This window comes from Marmota monax, unplaced genomic scaffold (genome assembly GCF_021218885.2).
Source record: "Marmota monax isolate L192 unplaced genomic scaffold, Marmota_monax_Labrador192_F-V1.1 WCK01_AAM20220418_F8-fsc00014, whole genome shotgun sequence".
Taxonomy (NCBI): Eukaryota; Metazoa; Chordata; class Mammalia; order Rodentia; family Sciuridae; genus Marmota; species Marmota monax.
The window spans coordinates 19,010,409-19,027,321 of NW_026695222.1; the positions used below are offsets into that span (position 1 = coordinate 19,010,409).

General features: G+C 46.0%; 1 protein-coding gene across 6 annotated transcripts in view; it reads left to right on the top strand.

Annotated features, from left to right (window-relative positions):
* The window catches only part of Ppp1r16b (protein phosphatase 1 regulatory subunit 16B), a 103,626-nt gene that overhangs the window by 20,984 nt on the left and 65,729 nt on the right, over nt 1-16,913 (top strand). For all 6 annotated transcript variants that reach the window (XM_046433187.2, XM_046433185.2, XM_046433188.2 and 3 more), the window contains exon 2: nt 7,946-8,293. In XM_046433187.2, the coding sequence (XP_046289143.1) occupies nt 8,044-8,293 (250 nt within the window). In that variant the 5' untranslated portion in view covers nt 7,946-8,043. The remainder of the gene's footprint in view (nt 1-7,945; nt 8,294-16,913) is intronic.

Here is a 16,913-nt window from a genome sequence, read left to right on the forward strand (position 1 = left end):
AAGGATAATTTCAAATTCAGATATTGGGAGCACCAAGGGCCCCAGAAGTCTCTGTGCTCATGAGTAAAGCATCATTATGCTGAAAAAATGATTCTGTTATTCAAAGACATGTGTTGTGGGAGGGTGGGGGTGTGTGTCCTTTAGGAGAGAAAGTAGGTCCCAAGTGAGATCAGAGGAGGAGGAGGGCTGGGCTGTTTGTTTTGTTTTCCTTTTCCCCTCGTGCTCAATGGTGCAGGAAACACGAGGAGAAAAGCACTCCCGGCCTTCCCCCAGACAGCTGCCAAGATTGTGCAGGGAAGAATAGCTGAAGAACCAGGAACAAAATCTTAGCATTTTCTTTTAACGGTGTGAACTTTGAAATGCTTTCTGACTCATTTTAAAGTCTCTTCAATTTGAATTCACCTTCCTTCACGTTGTTTTTCTCAAAGCAGTTGGCTCCAGTCCAGAGATGTGTCAGTTAGCGACTCTCCTGGAATTAAGGAGGAACAGGGGGCTGGTGATGCAGTTCAGTGGCGCAGCACTTCCCGGCATGCACAAGGCCCTGGGTTCGATCCCCCGGTGTAGTCCTCGGTGGGCAGGGCTGCTGTGGGAACCCGGCTTTGATCTTTCCATCCTCGCTCAAGGATAGCCCTCTACTTGGGCCTGAAAGGCCAGAAATGGTCATTGCAGAGGGGAGGGGAGGGATCTGGTAATGTGCCCCAGCAAGAGGCGCATTTTGCTACAGGCCACAGTTCCTCCTGGGGTCCCTATGCCTGCTACCCTGAAAGTGTCATTGTTCTCTGTTAGGGTGACTTGGGGACATAAGTAAAGGAAAAAAACAAATTCAACTGGCTTAAATAATATAGGAGGTTTTGTTGGTTTGGATAGCCAAAGTGCTGAGGCTCCTTAAAGATCCTGTTTCTCAACTGTCACTCCCAAGTGTTGGTGACACCCAAGATTGGCTTCCAGCAGCAACTGAGCTTCATGCTTCCAGGTCACATAGAGTGGGAAGGGAGAGCATCTGATTGGGGCAACTCAGACTGGGTGCCTGCACCTCAGTCAATCACGGTGGCTGGGCTCTGCCCATTGGTAATAATAGTAAGTTCTGGCCAATCAGGGCCTGGTATGGAAGGAGGAATGGAAAAATTGCACAGATTCCCACCCAAAGCGGTGCCCTCGTTGTTTCCCCAGAGGCCTCCACATTCCCCAGACAACACTCTGTAATACCTTTTTTTCATAATTTTTTTTTTTTGTAGTTGTAGATGGACAGCATGCCTTTATTTTATTTGTTTCATTTTTATGTGGTGAAGGATCAAACCCAGGGCTTCACACGTGCTAGGCGAGTGCTCTGCCACTGAGCTCCAGCCCCAGCCCTGCAATAGCTTTTTATTTTGGGATAATGATGAAGCCCACCCCCTGGCTCTACCTCTGCACCGAGTCCTGGTACACTTCCTTGCCTTCCCTAACAAGGGCAGCTGGGTACAGTGGCACAGGCCTATGATCCCAGATAGATACTTAGGAGGCTGAGGCAGGAGGACTGTACGTTCCAGGTTGGTCTCAGCAACTTAGAGACTGTCTCAAAATAAAAAGTAAAAAGAACTGGGGATGTGGTTCAGTGGTGAAGCACCCCTGGGTTCCATCCCCAGTGCAGGGTGGGTGGGGGAAGGGCCAGCCATCTGGAGCTGAGCCTGCGCATCTCTAGAGGTACACTGACTGTTTCTCTCTCTGGGGACAGCAAGGGTCAGTTTTTGCAGGAAGAGGAATCGAGTTCAGCCTTTGTTAGACAACTGGCTACATCAAGGCTTTGGGGGAAGAGGTGCGGACACCTCCATAGCCCGTTCCTACTTCTCCAAGGGTCAAGTGCCTTGGCCTCAAACTTCCTGTTGGCCACAATCAAGCTATTTTGGTTCATTGCCCAGATGCTGGAAAAATTAGATACCCCACCCAATTTCCCCTGTCCTCTGATTTCTCTTCTCATATCTCACACACTTCCTGGATGACCTCACCTGACCTGGCCTCGGCAGGCCCCTCCCAACTTGCCGGCCCAGTCCCTCGGTGGACTTAGGGTTCTGCATGTCCATTTCTGCAGGATGGTGTCTGGATATTCCCACAACACAGTGGGTTTCAAATGTCTGCATACAGCTGGTTTTCCTCCAAATGTGGCCTTCCTTGGGGATCCCTGTGGAGTGTTTATATTAGTCTCCCAGGTCTGGGCAGCCTGGACTATGTTTTCATTGCCATCTGGGGCCGTCTCTGGACGTGGGGACTGGTGAGCCCAGGCTTCACAAGAAGGCCCCTCCACATCCCACTGGAGCCACAGATTCTGTGGCTGCCCCAGCACCCAGGCCAGTGCCCTGTCTCGGGGGCCGCCCAGCTGCTGCAAGCAGTACCAGGCAATTCTTTAATTAGACCAAGCAGGGTTTTCTCAGACAGGGGTGGGAGGAGGTGTGTGGGTCTATTGGGGGAAACTAGGTCACCTGAAAACCAGTAGTCAAGAGGGACCTGTCCTGGAGCCCCAGCTCCAGGGAACCCAGAGGGGCAAGATGGGAGGGGCTGGCGGAGAGAGCAAAGTTAGAGAAAAAATATGCTCTGGCCCCTTTTACTGGCCCTTGGGAGACATTGTCCTCACCTTTCTCCAGGGGGCTGGACGACTGCCCTTATTTCCTTTGCCTAGAGCAGGGAGGGCCTCCTGTCTGCCTGGGGCCCCTGAGAGAGCACTCTGCTGGGACCAGGCCCCAGGCTGAGTGGCTGCTCATTCTCTGTATCCTTGGAGCATGTCACCTGCTCCCTGGTGTCCCTGTTTTGTCATTCATCAGTCAGACAGAGGCTGTGTCTGTCCTGTACCCTGCCGCATCCTCAGCCCTAGCACACTCCAGGCATGTGGTAGATGCCTGATAAATATTGGTCAAGTGACTGGTGAGTTTGTGTGAGTGCTTCTCCTATAAGATTGCTGTCATGAGACTCCATGGCGAGGCGGGTTTCCCAAATGTCAGTCACTCATAGTTTTTGCCAACACTTAAATACCATCATTATTTAATTTTTCTTTACTACTAACTTGCTAGGTTTAGACTGAAATAGATTTATTTAAAAAGGAAATTTTACATCATTGCCATAAATAAACAGTGACTGGGCAGACAAATCCACAGAAGACAAAACAATGTGATTTTTCATTTTATCCTGCAAACTGTGGCTGGCCTGGGGCTAGGAGCCTGAGGCCACCTTTTTCTTTGTTTACTAGGGAGACTGGCATGGTTATAAAGATGTGAAGGACTAATTAGCACAAGACTGACACCTTCTTCTTCAGAAAATCTGGAAGATGAAAAAAGAAGCGGTGCATCCCATTTGCCTTGGGAGGCTGAGGCAGAAGGATCACAGGTTCAAGGCCAGCCTTGAACAATTTAGCAAGACTCTGTTTCAAAATTTAAAAAAATAATAATTATTATAATATGGCTGAAGAGGTAGCTCAGTGGTAAAGTGACTGACATTTGGGAAACCCGCCTCGCCATGGAGTCTCATGACAGCAATCTTATAAGAGAAGCACTCACACAAACTCAATAGTCACTTGACAAATATTTATCAGGCATCTAGAACATCTCCTGGGTTCAATCCCCATTACTGCAAAACCAACAACAACAACAACAAAGCCTAAACCAACCAACCAACCAACCAAACAAAACCCCACAGCTTTCTGGGAAGGTCCACATTATATTGATTCTCATTCCCATGCTTTTGATAATTTTCTTGGGATAGATTCTTTTTGTACTCTTAGGGAAGCACTTGACTCAGATGATGGCTGGGGAAAGTCTCTGAAAGGGGTCAAGTGCTTTAGCGGTGTGAATGAATGGTACGATTTTTCTTGTCTTTACGCTTGGCATGTTTTTGAGGACCTCCTACCTCATTGGTGATCAGTAATCATGATGAAGAAAGGAATAGCTGTATAGAATTTCAAGGCTGAAATAAATCTTAGAGAATACTTAGGTCTGCCTGATACCAGTGGGAATTAATCCTTTCGTGGGTGTTGGAGAAGTTGCTACCTCCTGAGAAAGCTGCTGTGTTGAACCGTGAGCACCTGGGGGAAGGGCTTGTTGGACAGCTCTGGAGGCCAGTGTCTATTCTTGGGGTGTACACGACTGCTTCCCTGTCTCCTCGTCCTGTTCTGTGCTGGGGAGACTAATAATACCGTGTAGTGGTGAATTGAACACTTGAATTCCATCTAAAAAAGTAGACAAAATATGAATCTAAATGGCTAAAATACAAGCCAGTGACCATATTGCACACTGACTGTGGAACTAGATTTCTTAGACATTGCTGGAGGGAACAAATTCCTCTGAAGAGGAGTTTGGCTGTTTCTTTTTAAATTCAGTTTGCAATTACCAGACGACCCAACAGCTGTGCCCTGGGGAAATGAAAACTTGTTCACTCAAAACCCTGTGCATGAATGTAAGAGCCCCAAACTGGAAACAAACCAGATGTTCTTCAAGGAATGAATGGTTAAACAAATTAGGGTATATCCATCTCTAAAATGGAATCCCACTCAGCAACCAAAGAAAGTGAACTATGAATACATGCAACAACTTGAATGAATCTCAAACAAGTAGTGCTGAGTGTAAGAAGCAGACCCCTAAAGGCTACCTGCTGTTTCTATTTATGTAATATATTTTGAAATGACAAAATTATAGAGATGGACAACAGATTAGTGATTGCCACAAGCAGGGACAGGAGTGGGTTGGGTGCTTAGAAAAGGAGATGGGGGATGGACAGAGACATCCTTGTAACCCTGGAGCTGTTTGTACCCTAAGGGGACAAACACACGTTCAAAAAGTACAGTAAGGGGCTGGGGTTGGGGCTGGGGTAGAGCACTCACTTAGCACGTGTGAGGCGCTGGGTTCGATCCTCAGCACCACATCAAAGTAAATAAATAAAATAAAGGTAGTGTGTCCAACTACAACTAAAAAAATATTTTAGCAAAAGTATGGGTAAGCTGAGGAAATCTGAATGAGATCAGTGGATTGGATCAATGTCAGGTTCCTGGCTGTGACCCTGTACGGTAGTTTTTGAGATAAACTGAGTCTAGCATACTGGGATCTCTCTGTGTTATTTGTTACAACTGCATGTGAAGCTATGATGATTGCAAATAAAAAGTTTATTTAATTAATTTAAGAAGGACTGCAAGGTGTTCAAAACAAAAATCAAAAGGAAACCAAACCAAAGGCAACCAGAGCTGGCTGGCTTGTTCCTGCTGAGCTTGCCATGGGCTTATTTATACTTGAGGTCACATCCACTCCAACCCCTCAAACCTTTGCCCTGTGAGCTTTGCCAAGCTACCCTGTCCCATCTGCTGGTATGAGTCTTAGGATTGGAAGAGACCCAAAGAACCATCTCACCCACTGTGAGCTCCCAAGGTCCAGACCGAAGCTGGACTCTGGTGTTTAGCCTTCTGAGGAAGGACCCTGGGCTGTCCCTGTCCTCTCTGAGATAGAGGCACCTCCACATTGCACAGATGGAGACCTGTGCCCATCTCTGCCTGTTGCCCAGCAGCCGCTGCCAGCCTGGCCTGCTGTGCTCACGTCTCCCGCCCTTCCTCCTGCAAGCTCTTCTCTCTTTGCTACTAGGTTTATAAGATTTGGGGGCAGCTCTTTTTATTTCTTGAACACCTGAACATTCTGGGAGGTGACAGAACATTTGGCAGGTGGGAAAGCAGGCTTAGAGAGATGCAGGTGATTGTCCTCGGACCCCTTTTCTCCGTGTCTGAGAATCCGGACTGTCTGTGCTGCCATGCAGAACAGCTGGGTCCAGACTCTGAGGTTTTGCTGACCTTCTGTTGTTTGGGACTCACGAGAGCAAGAGGTGTGCTTTTTTTTCCCCGTCTTCCTTTTAAACATTATTTAAAAAGGGAAACTTCAAGTAGGATTTTCTAGGTCCCAATAATTCACAGCTTATCAAACTTTTTGATCTTAGGGCTACTCGATTCCCTTAAATTGAGGATCCTGAAAAATTTTTATCTATGTGGACCATATCCATCAATATTGATCCTAGTATAAATAAATACTGAAATTAAAAAATTTAAAATAATAATTTAAAATAATAAGTCTGCCATATGTTATAACAATATGACAACCTACAGCATATTTTATTAGACTGTTATAAAAATATAGCAATATGTAACATTTTGATGAAAAACTATTTTCCAAAACAAAAAAGTTACTGAGGAAAGTGGCATTGTTTAAAAACTTTTGTCTCTATGTTGGGCTTCATAGCTGGATTCTTATACCTTTTTTTCCCTTTTTTTAGAGCATTATAGTTATACATAATAGTTGGGTTCATTTTGACAAAATCATACATGCATAGAATTTGTTTTTCTTTACTTCAGTCCCCGGTGGCCTCCCCGTTCCCTCCTCTCCTCCCGCCCACTCTTCTCCTTTCTCTGTTCTGCACTGAGCTTCCTTTCACTCATTTATTTGTTTTTGATCGACGCTTTATACATGTACGTAACAGTGGTATTAACTGTGGTATATTTATACGTGCACATCACATGATTTTGTTAAATCCATTCTGCATTTCCTCCCCTTTCCTGTCCTTCCTCCTCCCTCAAAATCTCCTCCAATTCTGCTATATCATATCGTTGTGATATCCTCGCCCTCCCTCCTCTCCCCTTATTTTGCTGTAGCTTCCACATAGTGGAGAAAACATCCCGCCCTTTATTTTCTGAGTCTGGCTTATTTCATTTAGCTTGGTGTTCCCTAGTTCCATGCATTTACTGGCAAATGCCATCATTTCATTGTTCTCTATGACTGAGTAAAACTTCATTTTATATACATGTAAAGTGAACACACACACACACATACACACCCCACATTTTCTTGATCTACTTATCTGTTGATGGACACCTGGGCTGGTTCCATAATTTGGCTACTGTGAATTGTGCTGCTATAAATGTTGATGTGACTGTATTGCTAGAGTAGGCTGATTTGAGTTCTTTTGGATAAATACCAAGGAGTGGGATAGCTGGGTCATATTGTGGTTCCATTTCTAGTTTTTTGAGAAATCTCCATACTGTTTCCCAGGGGAGGAAATTTGCGGTTCTTCTAGCAATGTCTCATGTAATCTATATCCACATTTAATCTGTTGTCACGTCATCTGTCATATGGCTTTAGGAACCTCTGTATGTTTGTGAGATAATGAGAGTGGAGAAGGTTAATTATAACAGCTTAATCTAATTACTCAAATAGTTTTGACATTCTGAATGGTTTGAAAGGGTCTCAGGATGTTCCCATAGTGTTCCCAGGCCATATTTTGAGAACCACCTCAATAGTACGTTATATCCTCTGATTTCCTTCTGGTCCTGCCTGTCCTATCTCCACAACAACTTGCATCCCACAATGAGCAAAACAAAAGAGCCTTCTGCAGAAGTATTAGATATTCCTATTTCTAGGGACTTGGCTCCTATGTGGGTGCTTGCATAGTCTCCAGATTTTCTAGGTTCTGCAGCCCCCATTATGTTCTGAGCCCGTGGGCACCCCTCTGTTTCCAATACCCACATACCTGAATCCTTAAAGTACAATGACTTCATATAAGAAAACTGGAAATTCATGGTTTTTCTTAGATGGTTGTGACTGAAGAGGAGAACAACCACCACTATCCAATAGAACTTTCTGGAATAATGGGAAAATGCTCTCTCTGTGATATCTGGCATGATAGCCACTGGAAGCATGTGGCTATTGCTCACTTAAAATGTGACTAGTGCAACTGAGGAACTGAATTATTTTATTTCATTGATTTACATTTGGGCAGCCACAGTGACTCTAGCTGCAATACTGTCAGACCACTCTATGGATTTGCATTTTTGTCCCAGGAGCCATGGAAAGAACATGTCAAAAGGGTTTGAATGTGGGGCGGTAGGGTGTCATTTAATAATCAGATCTTAATTTTGGAGTCTGATGAGCATGTCCCTGTCTCCCTGCCGCAGGTCCCACCATGAGGCCCCAGCCCCTCCGGAGCCCCTGTGCTCTGCCGGCCCTGGGCGCACCGCGCTAGCCCGCCGGGCACTTGGGTGGCGCGGTGGCCATGGCCAGCCACGTGGACCTGCTGACCGAGCTGCAGCTGCTGGAGAAGGTGCCCACGCTGGAGCGGCTGCGCGCTGCCCAGAAGCGCCGGGCCCAGCAGCTGAAGAAGTGGGCGCAGTACGAGCAGGACCTGCAGCACCGCAAGCGCAAGCACGAGCGGAAGCGCAGCGCGGGGGGCCGCCGCAAGAAGGTGTCCTTCGAGGCCAGCGTGGCGCTGCTGGAGGCCTCTCTGCGGAACGACGCCGAGGAAGGTAGGCCTGCCTCCCCGAGCCCGCGGGGCCTGGGCCCCGGGTTCCCGGGTCTGCGCCCCAGAGATGGCGGTTCCCAGAGGAGGAGGTTCCAGGAGAATCTTTGACCTTATCTTAGACTTTTTCCCCCTTTCGTTTCTTTCTTTTTTGAGCTGAGGGCTCCCTGCGTTGCCTCAGTTGGTCTTGAACTCCTAGGGTCAGGAGAGCCTCAGCCTCCCAAGGGCTGGAACTGCAGGCGCGTCCCTGCGCCTGTCTTAGGCTAGTGTTTGGAAACCAGGATTCCAGCCTTTGGCTAATGAGTGCCGTAACAATTCTCCTAACTTTCCACAAATATTTACTGACAACCTCTTTTTTGCACATTGCCATTCTAGGTAATGACTAGGTAGGGCCTGGTTTCTCCCTCCCGTAGCCCCACATCAGTAAGATCTTGAGATTCTTAAGCCCTTCCTCTGTGCCGACACCTGGCCTTTGTATGCTGCTCTGGTTTCTTAGCCCTCCCTGTGGACATAACTGGTGTAGTGGGTGGTTAAGCGCCTAGCCCAGCCTGAAAGTTGGACTCCCATGTGACACTGGCAGTGGACCAATCACTTCACTCCCTAGTCTTAGTTTCTACCTCTGTAAAATGAAGATGATACTAGAATCCATCTTATGGGCTTGTTGTGAAGATTAAATTTGGTAATACCTATGATATTCTTGAAGTGGTCCCTTATGATATGGATATTTTAAATTTATTTGGAGGTGTACTGTGGATTGAATCCAGGGGTGCTCTACCACTGAGATATATCCCCAGCCTTTTTAATTTTCTTATTTTGAGACAGTTTCACTAAGTTGCTGAGGCTGGCCTTGAACTTGTGATCCTGATACCTCAGCCTCCCGAGTAGCTGGGATTACAGGTGTGCAACATTGCACGGGGCCACTTGTTATGTTTCATTTAATTATATTACTAGAATATATCCCATGGTCCAGATATCATGATATTTGAGAGCCATGTGTAATAACACCCGTTTTACAGATGGAGAAACTGAGACTCAAAGAGGTTTAAGACCTTGATCAGTGGCAGTGCAGGATCAGAAGCCCCAGGATCCAACCTCTGGTCACTGCTCATGGCTTTGTAGGTTTGCTTCCCATTGTAAGGATTCAAGGGGGATCCGCTACTCGAGCCCTCTTCTCTGGGCATGTGCTGAGGGGGTCATGCCTGCTCATTGTGCAACCAAGGTTTGTGCACATGTCCTTTGATCCCCTCAGTAGCCTCGGCCCATCCTTGAATACTAAGCCTTTCTGGTGTCCCTGGAGAGGCCTTGCTGGGTTTCCTGGGCCCCTCCACACACGCTCCAGACATACGGAGCAAAAGCAGTCAATCAAAGAGCTGAGAGGTGGTGGCATTTACAACTCACAGGGGGCTGGATTTCACAGGAGGCGCATCCCTCATCCCCAAAATCTAAAATCTGAAATGCTCCGAAATTTGAATTTCTGATAGCCTACCTGACTCTGCACGAGGAAAATTCCATACCTGACCTCATGTTGGGTTGTAGTCAAAACGCAGGTGCCCTAAAAATATTGAAGAAAATGATCTTCAAGCTACATATATATTAAGTGTAGGTGAAACCCAGTGAATCCCTGAGATCCCTCATTGTGTATGTGCAAATATTGCACACTCTGAAAAAAACATCGATAATCTGAAACCCTTCGGGTCCCGTGTGTTTTGGATAAAGCTCATTCCACCTGTGTTTACTTTGTGCTTCAGGCCCTCGGGCTCTCCGAATTCACAGTTCCCCTTTCATCCCAGTATCAGGGGGTGTAGGAAGTCAGCAGCTGGAGGCAGCTGGGCTGAGCGCAGGGGGTGAGCCTCCTGACAGAGGCATGAATCTCAGGCTGGGGCCATGGCCCTGGGGCTCCTTCCCATGTGTGGTTGCTGAGTGACGTGGCAGCCCCAGCCCACTCAGTGGGCTCGTCATGATGTCTAATTTTTGATGGGGGCGGTGGCTCATCAGTTCTTCTCTCCCCACTCACCGTTGACTCCATTCTTCCTTGACAAAGCCCCATCTCCCTACCCCAGGGGCTTCTCAGAGGCCCTGTGAGCTGGGCTGTGTGGTTCCAGAGCAGCTGCCCAGAGGATGTACCTCCTCGCCCCCTGCCATGCCTTACCCTGCTTACCGTACCATGACTGTCATGTGCTCTGGATAGAAAAAACACTGGCCTTGGGGGTCAAGGTTCAGTCCGTGCCTCCCCCCACAGCCCTGCCTGTGGCCTGGAGCAGCTCATCTCACCTCCCTGGGCCCAATTTATTAAATGTATAACTTGGAGTCCTAAATGACTGCTTGCAAGAGGGTGCGTCAGGAATCAGGCAGTTTTGGAAAAATTACCCTGAGCCCCGTATCAGAATAGTGGTAATGGTAACATGCTTTTTCTATGAATTTTTAAAAAGCAAACTTAAATGGTTTCAAGAACCAAATAGATACAAACACATTCTTCTTGTAAAACTCCAACAACAGCTGGGCTTGCTGGAGCACGCCTGTGATCCCAGCAACTCAGAGGCTGAGGCAGGAGAATTGCAAGTTCAAAGCAGCCTCTGCAACTTAGTGAGGCCCCAAGCAATGGAGAGAGTCCCAGTCTCAAAATAAAAAAAAGGGAGAAGGACTGGGGATGTGGCTTGGTGGTTAAGCATACCTGGGTTCAATCACTGGTACCAAAAAAAAAAAAAAATCCAACAACAGAAATGTACAGGGTCACTCCCTCCTTCCCACCTCCCCTCCTCCATGCCTCCCTTCTTCCTTCCCTCTTATCTGATCATTACTTGCTGGTTTGATGTGTTTCCTCCCAGGCCTTTTTAAAATTCTTTTACCTATGTATTTGTGGACTTGGAGAGATATAGAGCAAAAATTTTTTTTTTTTTTTTTAAGCTTTTACATAACTGGTGGCATCCTGGAATCTTGGACACATTATTCTGCAATTTTCTTTTTTTGTCACCAACAATATGTCTTGGAGATATTTTCATGCCAGAACATGCACCGTGCAATAGCTCTGCATGATGCATCTTAACTGCTGTGTAGTATTCCATAGGATGGTTTCACCAGAATTTTTGCACTGATTACTTATTGATGACCATGGAGGGTTTTTTTTTTAAGTAGTTTGCTTTTGCCACAGTGAGTGTTTTGTGTGCATGTGCAAACATTTGTCTAGAACACTTGTTGAAAAATGGAAGAAACGTATCAAAGGGTATTCCGTTTGCCTAAAAAAAAAAAAAATGCTAGATGCCATGGGCTGGTCCCCTGACTCTGGGGACTGCTAAGTGAGGCTGGAGCAGCCTGAGCTCTGTACTCTGTGGCATGCAATGGGGGTGGGGCTGGAGGTGCCCCCTGGTTCCAAGATGGCTGGGTTTGAGGCAGGTGTGAGGCTGCCATCAGTCGGTCAGCCCTTGACCTTGCTGGGCTGTGCTCAGCTTCCTGGCAGCGTGACAGAGCCTATTGCTCCCAAGTGGCTGGGAGCAGCTTCTGCTTAGTGTGAGCTGGTGTTTGGGAGGCTGCCGGGGGGTGTTAGCTCACAGTGGTGGGAGCATGGGGTGGCAGCTCCCCCGCTTGGCTGAGCTCACAGCATCCTCTGAGTCACCTTCCTCACCTGCCTGGGGAGTGTGAGTTGTTCCCAGGGAGAGGCAGCACCCAGGAACTCACCGAATCGCCTTCTCCAGCCCCATTACCTAGGCTAATGCCCTTGACCTCTGACCTGCCTGAGCCCCGCCCTCACTGCTCCCACATCATCCTCCCCTACCCAGCCAGGTGATCCAGGTCCTCCTAGCTCCTCCCAGGTACCCTGAGTGCTTTCTTTCTGCACCTTCTCCCTCTATCTGAATCGCTCTTCCCCTCACTCCTCTACCTCTTTAGGTCTGGTGACCTTCCCTGGGAACCATCTGGGACCCTTTTCGATATCCCATCCCTATCACTAGTTAGAGCCAAAACTCAATACCTAGCTGACATTTACCAAGAGGCTGGTACATGTCAGCTAGGTATTCAGGGATTCCTCCAGGGATTCAGCTTCCAGTTCTATCACTTACTTGCTGTGCATTCTTGGAAAACTGACTGGACTTCTCTGTGTCTGTTTCCCTGTTTATAAAGATGAGGATGATAATAATGTACCTACTCCGTAAAGTTGTTGGGGTGTTAAACTGAGTTGGCAGATGTTGAAATGATATGAAAAGAAGTAGATAAGTGATATAAATTTTGCTTCTACATTATCTATTTTTACATATTCTCTTATTATTGTATATTCTGATTGTCATCACTGTTATTGATCAGGTGCTTACTCTGTACCAGGCAGCCTGTTTTACATGTGTTACCTCAGTTGGTTAATCCTCACAGTAACCCTTTGAGGTTAGAGAATTAAGCCCCATTAAAAAAATAGCTTGGGAGCTGGGATGTAGCTCAGTGGCAAAGCATTTGCCTTGCATTCGCAAAGCCCTGGGTTCAACCCCCAGTTCCAAAAAAGACAAAAAAAAAAAAAAACCCACCAAAAAAAATAGTTTGGGTTCAGTTTGCACATTATAAAACGTGCCTGTTTTAGGTGTACAAATTCAGTGATTCTCTGCAAATTTACAGAGTTGTGCATGCATCACCACAATCCAGTCTGAGAGCATTTTCTCTTGCTCCTGTGTTGTCCCTCCCAGGGCTCGTCCCCAGCCCCAGGCATCCTCTAATCTACCTTCTGCCTCTGAATGTTTGTGTCTCTGGAGTCCAGCTCACATGGAGTCATTCAGTCCACTGTGAGGGCTTCGTGGCTGTAGGCGGATGTTTTCAAGGTCCCCCAGGCTGTGATCTGTGTGAGCACTTCCTTCTTAGTGCCCTGAAGCGGTCTGTCGTACAGATGTGCCCACCTGGTCCGTCCATCCCCCGGCTGGTGGACGCTGGGGTCGTCCTTGGTTATGGTGGAAATGCTGCTGTGGACACGCGTGCTGGTCTTTTGTGGACCCAGGTTTTCGTTTGTTGAGGTGGTGACCCAGGGCTGGAATGGCTGGGTCCTGGGTCCATTTCTGTTGAACTTCAAGGGCTGAACAGTTTTCTGAGTTGGCTGCACCGGGTTCTGTTCTCCCACCTGAATTCACAGATGAGGAACTGGAAACTCAGAGAGGCTAAGTCACTTGACAAGGTCTCATGGGACCGAAGTGTCAGACTCAGGACTCAGCCCGGATCGGTTTTCCCCAGAAGCCCTTGCTCTTAACGACCCGTGGTCCTGGCACCTCCTGCTTGGCTTCCCCCCATGAACAGGAAACCACTTGTCTGCTTCCGATGAGCTGCTTTTGGCTGTGTGGACCCTGGGGTTTCTGTTGGCCTCAGGCCTTCAGTTTTGGGGGTCCCCAGGTCAGTCCTGTACCCTCGGCCATTACTTCTTTTCAAGACAGTAGCCCAGCCTTTTTTGAGACCACTGATGTTTGTTATTAGGGCTTGTGTTTTTCTCTCAGAATATATGTGGTTTTCTTTATGGAAATTCTGTTCACATTTTGAAAAAAAATGAGTGATTCTTCTATACTCTAAATTTAACTCTTCAAGTGTTATTCTCACAGTAAAGGTTTTCAAACCCTTTTTTTTTTAAAGCAGTGGAAACTCTATGTGAAATATTATGCAGAAACTCAAGCTGTAAAACAGATGAAAACAGATGAAAGAGCTATTCTGACCGAGGTCGGTTGGGGGCTTCTGGAACCTTCCCCCTCACCCCTGCAAACGTCTGTCCTCAGGACACCGGCAGGCACTGGGCTCCACCAGGGCCGCTCAAACCTCTGATGGAAAAGGCTCTGACTTTCACTTTTGGTGATTTGGGAAGACTCTGTCTCAAAAAAAGAAAAGGGTGGTAGTGGGGGTTCTTCTCAAAACGAAAATAAGGCATCCGTGTTGTAGAAAAATTTTAAAGTACAGAAAAAAAAATACTAAGGAGATAAAATTAGCTGTGTGTGATGTCACAGACTTGTAATCCCAGCCACTTGGGAGGCTGAGGAAGGAGGATCACAAGCTCAAGGTCAGCCTCAGCAATTTAGCAAGACCCTGCCTCAAAAAATAAGATAAAATAAAAAGACTGAGGATGTAGCTCAGTGGTAGAGGGACCCTGGGTTCAATCCCCAGAACCAAAATAAGTAAATAAATAAATACTCATACTCCCTCTGTGCACCAAGAGTCATGGATGATATTTTTTTATTGTTTTATCAAGGAACCAAGTAGGACTCTCATGTGGGTAAACGAGGGAAAGATTAATAAAGGGGCAGTTTGTAAAGGGCTTGGGGCAATGGTCTTCGACCTTTTTGGTCTTGGAGTTCCTTTGTTCTTTTTTTCATATTTATTTTTTAGTTGTAGTTGGACACAATACCTTTATTTATTTATTTATTTTTATGCGGTGCTGAGGATTGAACCCAGAGCCTTGCACGTCCTAGGCGGGTGCTCTACTGCTGAGCCACAACCCCAGCCCTCCTTCGTTTTCTTAAAAGCTGAGAGTCCCTAAGAGCCTTCGTGCAATTGGGCTCTATTTGTATTTACTGTATCAGAAATCACAGCTGAGGAATTAAATATTTATCATTCATTAAGTCAGAACAATAAACCCATTATCTGTAGTCCTAATGATCTATTGCTGCAGAGCAGATGAGCTCAACATTTAGCAGCTTAAAACGATAAATATTTACAGTCTCAGAAAACTTCTGTGGCTCAGGAATCCAGGAGCAGCTTAGCTGGGAGCGTCTAGCTCCAGATCTCTCCTGAAGTTGTGGTCCTCTCCAGGTGGAACAGGGCCGGGGGATCTACCGCCAAGATGGAGCACTTAATGGCTCTTGGTGAGAGGCCTCAGGTCCTTGCTGCTGGAGCCTCTGCACGTGGCAGGTGGCTTCTTTCCAAAAATGAGGAGATTGAGGAAGCCACCATGTCCTTTATGACCTTGGAAATCACACACCATTACCTCCACCATATTCTCTTCCTTACAAGTGACTCACTCTGTCTAGTCCACACTTAAGGGGAAGGATATTGAGTCCCATCTCTTGAAGGAAGAAGAATTTTTGGACATGTTTTAAATGTTAACCTGGAAATATAAATATTTTATGAAAAATAATAATATTTTTTCAGAACAAACAATCATAAGGAGACTAGCCTTCTTTTATACTTTTGCAAATCTTTTTAAGGTCTGGTTTTAATAGAAGACAGGTGGATTCTCTTCTTTGCTTCTGTACTTACCCTGCTGTGATAGGTTATTTTGGTTGAAGTAAATGAAGAAAATCTTATCTCACAAAGATAGATAGTTGGAAAAAAAGGAAAAATATAATTGCTTTTTCAGACAGTTGTGGATATTCCTTGATTACAAACCAAAATTCAACAGGTGGTAGTTTCTTCAAGGTTGGTTGGGATGTAGAATCTGAAACCATTCTGATTTTTAACTTTTCTTACTCTGTTACATTAAAATTTGTTGGTCTGTCTTCCATTTCACGTGGCTCCTGGTATCCATGTGTACTTTTTAAACAGCGGGTATTGATCTGTTGGTAAACAGTGGTTCACTGAGTTCCAAATATTAACGCATTTTATTATTTAACATAAAAAAATTATAACCAATCTCATCAGAAAATCCTTTAAGTATTGGGAAATTCTAGGCTCATTATGGCATATGAATTCTCTGAAATTCAAAATTTTGCTAAAGGGTTGCATTAGTCATCTTTTTGTCTCTGTGACCAAAATGCCTGACAAGAACAATTTAGAGAAGGAAAGCTTATTTTGGGCTCTCAGTTTCAGAGGGTTCAGTCCCTCGTCGGCTGTCTCCAAGGCAGAAACATCTCTGTGGAAGGGCATGGCAGAGGGCAGCTGAGAGAGAGAGAGCACAGGAGCCAGGGTCAAGATGTAACCCCCAATGGTACCCACTCCCACCGTGACCTGCTTCCTCCAGCCTCACCTCTCTACCTCTAGTTACCACCCAGTAGTCCATCCCAATTATTAATCCATCAAACGGATTAATCCATCGATAAGGTTTTAGCTCTCATAGTCTAATCATTTCATCTTTGAATACTGCTACATTGTCTAACACATCAGCTTTTCTGGGGACACCTCATATTCAAACCTATAATAGGGGTGCAGCACAGCGGTAGAGCATGTGCTTGGCTTGAGTAAGCCCTGGGTTCCATCCCTAGGACCCAAAACAAATCAATAAACAAATAAAAATATAAGTTGAACTTTTGCTTGACATTTTATATTATGGGGCTGGGATTGCAGCTCAGTGGTAGAGCGCTCACCAAGCATGTGTGAGGCACTGGGCTTCAGCCTCAGCACCACATAAAAATAAATAAACAAAATGAAAGGTATGTATCCATCTACAACTAAAAAAGAAATTCTTTAATTTTTTTTTTAATATTGTATCTTTGACAACAAATGCTGCTAGTTTTGAGAGGATGCCTTTGTTCACTTCAGAGAACAGGCCTCTGGGTAAGAACAGTGTCCACAGAGGCCCGCTTAGCGTACAAACTGCATTGCTCGAGTAAAGCAGATGAACACGACAGTCATACTTCCTGTGTTTCTCTCATTTTGTCACACGTAATATTAAAAGGAAATGTACTCAAGGGCTGAGTTTAATAAAATTACTGTCTTTTACTGCTTCATCAAAGACATTTGAAAAGGAA